This window comes from Ischnura elegans, assembly GCF_921293095.1.
Source record: "Ischnura elegans chromosome 13 unlocalized genomic scaffold, ioIscEleg1.1 SUPER_13_unloc_1, whole genome shotgun sequence".
Taxonomy (NCBI): Eukaryota; Metazoa; Arthropoda; class Insecta; order Odonata; family Coenagrionidae; genus Ischnura; species Ischnura elegans.
The window spans coordinates 17,650,256-17,655,898 of record NW_025791657.1 but is presented as its reverse complement, the minus strand read 5'-3'; the positions used below and the strand labels follow the sequence as shown (position 1 = coordinate 17,655,898).

General features: G+C 38.8%; 4 protein-coding genes across 5 annotated transcripts; 2 read left to right on the top strand and 2 right to left on the bottom strand.

The window, feature by feature from the left end:
- Positions 1-679: 679 nt before the first annotated feature.
- LOC124172331 lies at positions 680-1,360 on the top strand. Its single transcript, XM_046551776.1, has 3 exons — positions 680-711; positions 880-1,078; positions 1,229-1,360. The coding sequence occupies exons 1-3, from the start codon at positions 698-700 to the stop codon at positions 1,358-1,360; spliced, it is 345 nt and encodes a 114-aa protein (XP_046407732.1). The 5' UTR covers positions 680-697.
- Positions 1,361-1,421: 61 nt separating this feature from the next.
- On the top strand, positions 1,422-2,769 carry LOC124172329. Of its 2 annotated transcripts, XM_046551774.1 has the most exons (6): positions 1,422-1,500; positions 1,592-1,642; positions 1,769-1,835; positions 1,945-1,977; positions 2,417-2,514; positions 2,617-2,769. In XM_046551774.1, the coding sequence occupies exons 2-6, from the start codon at positions 1,616-1,618 to the stop codon at positions 2,767-2,769; spliced, it is 378 nt and encodes a 125-aa protein (XP_046407730.1). In that variant the 5' UTR covers positions 1,422-1,500; positions 1,592-1,615. The 2 variants fall into 2 exon arrangements, with proteins under 2 accessions (XP_046407730.1, XP_046407729.1); XM_046551773.1 differs by lacking the exons at positions 1,422-1,500; positions 1,592-1,642 and having other exon boundaries at positions 1,803-1,977.
- Positions 2,770-2,812: 43 nt separating this feature from the next.
- LOC124172330 (putative nuclease HARBI1) lies at positions 2,813-3,686 on the bottom strand. The gene is made up of 2 exons (XM_046551775.1): positions 3,403-3,686; positions 2,813-3,322 (listed from the first exon to the last, which is right to left on the bottom strand). Exons 1-2 carry the CDS (start codon positions 3,615-3,617, stop codon positions 3,193-3,195), a joined length of 345 nt encoding a protein of 114 aa, XP_046407731.1. The 5' UTR covers positions 3,618-3,686; the 3' UTR covers positions 2,813-3,192.
- On the bottom strand, positions 3,685-5,009 carry LOC124172138 (putative nuclease HARBI1). Its single transcript, XM_046551545.1, has 4 exons — positions 4,565-5,009; positions 4,277-4,470; positions 4,067-4,199; positions 3,685-3,864 (listed from the first exon to the last, which is right to left on the bottom strand). Exons 1-4 carry the CDS (start codon positions 4,802-4,804, stop codon positions 3,685-3,687), a joined length of 747 nt encoding a protein of 248 aa, XP_046407501.1. The 5' UTR covers positions 4,805-5,009.
- Between the last annotated feature and the right edge of the window lie 634 nt (positions 5,010-5,643).

Genomic DNA, 5,643 nt, shown 5'->3' with positions numbered 1-5,643 from the left:
CTTATGGGGTCCACGTTCTCCTCTTTTACGTGAAACTAGAAGAGAATGCTGTGCATACAATTAATAATAATGATAAAAATAAAACCTCCTCTTTTATCGCAAAATACTCATCCTAATCAAATGCAACTATGCCTGAGAGTTTTGTGATCAACTTCAATGAAATTTCTGACATGATAGCTCCTTTCTCTCCAACTGAGACAAGGAGACTTCGTAGCATGGTTGAATGCTCCCATTCTGTTTATAATACTGAATCACTCATTTTGAGCAATTTTTTTCATGAAAGACAAAGCCCTACAATACTTGTTCACATTTCATCAGGCGAGGGAAAAGTTTGTGTTTTTTTGCTCAGTCACACCAGCAGGGCTATTCCGAAAAACGAGGCGGTACCTATGACCGGCGGTAGGTTTCGTATGACCTGTCCCGAAATTACCGCCTCAAACGATTCCGATTTCATGGGGCGGTAGCGAATGCCCCGGTCATAAGTCCTTAACGCCGTTTCAAGAGGTGAATATGAGAGTTATTACCGGTACAGTACGTGAGGAACGGCCTGTTTACTACTAGCGCTACCAAAACTCCTATATTCAAGTGGCAGTCGCTGGAAACAGTGAAAGTAAATGACGATCGAAAATCAAGTAAGTCACATAGCGCGGTAAACACGTAGAAGTGTTCTTTCGTTTGGAACGGTAAACGACCAAAAATGGAGCAGATAAGGTAAACAACACTTACAAAAATCTTTCCTTATACATTTAATTGTTCCTAAATCCGTATAATACCATATCGCTTCCCATTTTGTTCCGTCTAGCATAAAATCTCGTTATAGTTGCCATCGCTTAACAATTTCACTGATACGGACAAAGAGTGATTTAATTATATTTTCAGGGAAACAAAGAAAAGAGCGGCTCGAGTACGCGACAGCCAAATAAACGTTTTGGTTAATTACATGATTGACCATCGTGATTTTGCGTGTGGACGCTTCCAAGGGCCACAAGGAAAGGCGACGGCCGAGAGGCAGTGGTGCGAGCTGGCCGAACTTGTTGGGGGTCATGGACCCCAAAAAAGTGTGGACCAGTGGAAAAAGGTGAAGATTAAGTTATTAACTACTTTTCTGCCGAATCTCCGACTTTTCATCCAGTAGAATTTTAAGATCTTGAGCAGTTTTCGTTTCTATCACGGTAGTATGCCATTGTATATTACATACCTTATTATAAATTTTGTACGATCCTTGTAGGTCTGGAAGGATTTGAAGAGAAAAACTCGGGCGAAGAACGCCCAAATGAATGCGGAGCGTGTGAGGACTGGTAATGCTTCGGTAAGTAATAGAAATAACACGTTATGGAAAATGGCTTCATGTTTGGAATGAGATAATACTTGATAAGTTGAGCTTTTACTCTATAGGCGGTCTCAGATAGTGAACTCTCCGAGATCGAGAAAAAGATTTTAGGGGTAATAGGGCATTTTACATCCATTCCTCTATTTGATGGTATTGAAAGAGTTGAGTCTGTGAGTATTTGATGCATTGGTTATGACACTAAATATTAGTCAATGATGCTATTTGGCCATTTCATTTTGATTCTATCACTGATTACTCTAGGATGAATGTGAAAACCCAGGAGAAATGGAGTTGGAGGAAGGGATATTTGAGGTAACGAGTATTGCCATGTTGATTTGACATTCTGTGAATGGCTGGTGGAAAGCTATAACTGTTGAAAATACAATTTTTGAGTGGTAAAGTATGATACTCTACGATGAGCCTGCTTAATACTTACAGGTTGTTGTCGGGGAGAGTTCCATGGTCACTCTAGATGAGAGTGTCGACATTTGCTCAACCAACGCTGGTGTGTTCCTTTATATCAAATATCATTTGCTTTTTCGAGGTTCTGTGCTTTTATGTGAGCACCCAGTGTTATATAAATTTTTCATGGACCACTCACTCTTACTCAACAGGGACTGCTGGAGAAAGAAGTGTTGCAGCCCAAAGTAAGTCATAGCAGTATTTTCTCTTCACAATTGGTTTTCAAGAAGTATCAACAATAGTGTTTGGAGATTTGCCGCATTAATTTCACTCCCAACTGTCATCTTCTGTTGGGAATTCCCCATTGTAAACAATAATGTATCTAACATTTGTTTTTTTACTTGGAACAGAGTTGAGATCACATTTATAGTAGTGCTATGTATCGTTCTACATGGAAATTTAACTCAATTTTGCCTTTGAAGATGCTCGTGGATATCCAGCCTCAAAGAGAGTCTGGTACACATCTTGCCTTTCTGTCTGTTTGGTATGGGTATGGTTAAGCTGCAAGTGTTGTTCTATTTTATCTAGTGCTTAGTTAGAGGCTGTAATTGCTCTTATTTTGTTTCTAAGCCACGAAATGTAGACTGCTATTCACTTCATATTCTATCTATTTGCATTAACTAGAAAGCTGCCAACCCAAGCGGCCTTCTCTCCTTAAGGAGTTAAACATTGTAAATAACAAGGTGGAGGCATATGAAGACAACCACCTTCAGATGTTAAAGGTACCATCTATTTGTGTAATTAAACACTTCATTTTTGGAAAATTTGATACTATACTTCGTGTCTTCAATTAGTTACTTTAGTTGTCCACTAACTTTTTTTAGGAGATCAAAGAAGCCATTCATGGCTTACAGGATCAACAGTCTCAACTGGTGGGGGAAACAAGGGAGATAGCTGGGAGTCTGAGGGAGCTTGTGGCAGTGAATGGGAGAATAGCTTCTGCACTGGAAAAGTTGACCTGCGGAAGCGAGCAGTGATGTGGTGAATAAGACTATAAAATTAAATCCACCGAAAAATTGCTATTATTTCTCATCCAATGTAAATTTAATTTCCTTACAGGTGTTACCAATGGACATTTATTTTTAGGTTAATTCTTCTTTATGGAGCAAAGACTGAAGGAGGTTCTTCAACATGAATGTTTTTTTTCTTGAAGTTTTATTTATCTAATTAAGTCCCTTATTTAAAAATGGTTTGTATTTCATAGTGAATATTAAATTTGAAATATTTTATTAAAAATGATGTGAATTATTCAATGAGTTTTTCTGCCTTAAGTGAATATCCATGCATCATAGTGTGTACGCAAGGTCATTTTCACCTAATTAAATAAGGAAACTTCAATACTTTGAAGCAAAAAAACAGTATGTATAGTTGTCAATACCTATATTGATTGTTAACATAATTTACGTAAAATATCTGTTGATAATGCGCCTTTGAATTCCTCTGGCCAGCGCCAGTTGGTCTCCTGGTAATGGGCCTTGCTGCATATCAACCATTGCCTCTTCTATTTCTTCCGGTTCTGGCGGTGGTAGTCTATGAAAAAAATATCTTATTAATACTGTCCCCATGCTCAATAATGTCACTTGCATGTTCTATTATGAAAGCTGACTTACCTGTAGTGCAACAAGATGTTGTGCAAAACTGCACATGCTGTCACTATGGTGGTTGCTTGCTGGGGTTGATAGTGGAGAACCCTGTCTCTCAGGAGGCATCTCCAACGTGCTTTCATAACCCCAAATGCCCGCTCAATGACATTTCTTGCCTGACAATGGGCTTGCGTATAATCATAATCTGGTGTGCCAGGGAGTGCATTAGCAACTGGGGTCATTAGCCATGGCTCAAGGGCATAACCTGAGTCGCCTGTAATGAGAAAAATATCTTAGTGAATGTGAAAATCATAAGTTAACTTGTTGAAAATCATCTATCAAATTACCAAGCAGGTAATACTGCTCAGGCCCATTTTCATGCAAGTGCTTGATTTGAATCCTTGCCCGAGACCACCGCCAAATAAATTGATCATGGACCGTTCCCGGATAAATACATACATCCATTATCTTCAAATTGGAGTCACAAATCTGGAAATTAACAAGCATTTGATGATTTAAAAAGGTACTTTTCATTCATGCAGTCACTTGGTTGATTATTAGGAGTACGGTTTTGAGGGTCTTTAATCCATTAGGTATACACCATTATTCAAGGCAGTTTAAGGCAAACATGAAATTAGTAAAGAATGGCAGTCTTGTGATTGTTACTTTATAAAAAGACATAGATTGTCACCATTTGGGCATTTAAGGAATAGAACCCCTTGTGGTTCTTGTATCCCTCTTCTCCTTCCAGAGGCGTAACTATGGCAACATGAGTGCAATCAATAGCCCCCAGCACTCCCGGAAACCTGGCCATTGGGCGAAATCTGAGGAGAATGTGGCAACGTTTTAATTCAGTTAGCGATAAATACGTGCGTGATGTGTATACAAAGAACAGTATTACCTTTCTTGTATTTCATTTCTTTCCATATTTGTGGACGGGAGTTTGATCCAGTCGTTGTACAGCCGGTCGCATATTGCCCTCGTCACATTTTTGACGCAGCGGCTCACAGAGGGTTGGCTTACGGCCAAGAAAAAATCTTGCCCGACGCCTCTTTGGTACCCTCCTTCTGCCATGAATCGGATGGCGACAAGAACCTTTAAATGAATGTTCACGATAAAAACATACGATCAATAGAAGTAAAACCACGGAAAACCATCAAGTAACAATAGTTTTATGCTAACTAATTACCTGTAGTTGAACGCTTAATCCATCCACGTTCTTCCGCTTTAGGACATTTTCCGTGGCTTCGCTCACGAATATAACAACCTCCTTCGACGCACGGAAATAATTGACGAAAATATAATCTTCGTATTCAAAAGGATTGTGGGCATCCCTCAATCTCCGTCTTTCTAGAGTTAATCGGCGTCTCTCAGCAATATGTAACACTAATGCCCGCTGAATCCGCCTCCGTTCCCGTACAAGGTTCATTTTAAAGTCTTAATTTATTCTACCGCCTTACATATGACAGCCTCTTGGGCAGTTCATAATATTACGGCCTTTGGGTCTTACGTACCGCCCGCTTTATGACCTCGAGCTCAGATGGGAATCGCTCGAGGCGGTACCTAGCGCTCGAGGCGGTAGTTATGACCGATTTCTAGTTATGACCCGACGATACGAAAATGGGAATAGCCCTGCAGGAGTGCTCAACTGAGGAATGGAATTGCATCATAACTTAACTGTGCTCAACAGATTCCGTGCTGACTGTTTTTTTTTGGAGAAAACGCCCTAGGGCTGACTTCACGGCAAAATTTTGTATTTCTATTGTTATTTTAACGACGTGATCTTATGATTTGTGATACCTGGTACATTTTTTCACATAATTTTTTTTCCAAAAGTAAGCCTTTTATTTATTAAAAATTTGAAATTAAAATTTTCTAAGTATCCTGTCAAACTTGTGATACCTTCCCGCAACACACCTACATGATTCCTTTATTTCTTTGCTCTTTGGCAGTACTGTAGAGAAAACCCGTTCAGACTTAATCACTTTCTGGAAAAAATAATGAAAATATTAGTGCAGCAAAATATTCATTTTCAATCTGGAAATGAAACATTTAAATACGATTTTAAATGTTTCATTGCTCTAAAGAAAATATTTGGAGTGTTACCAATATTTCCAGCAAAAGTGTTGCTCCCTATGATGGAAACATTATACTGAACGATATGATATCCTCTGGATTAGACTTTATAATGAATAACGAATTGATTTATAAATGAAAAGGAAAATTTGTATAAACGAATAATTATTGCAATGAAACATATTTTTTTAC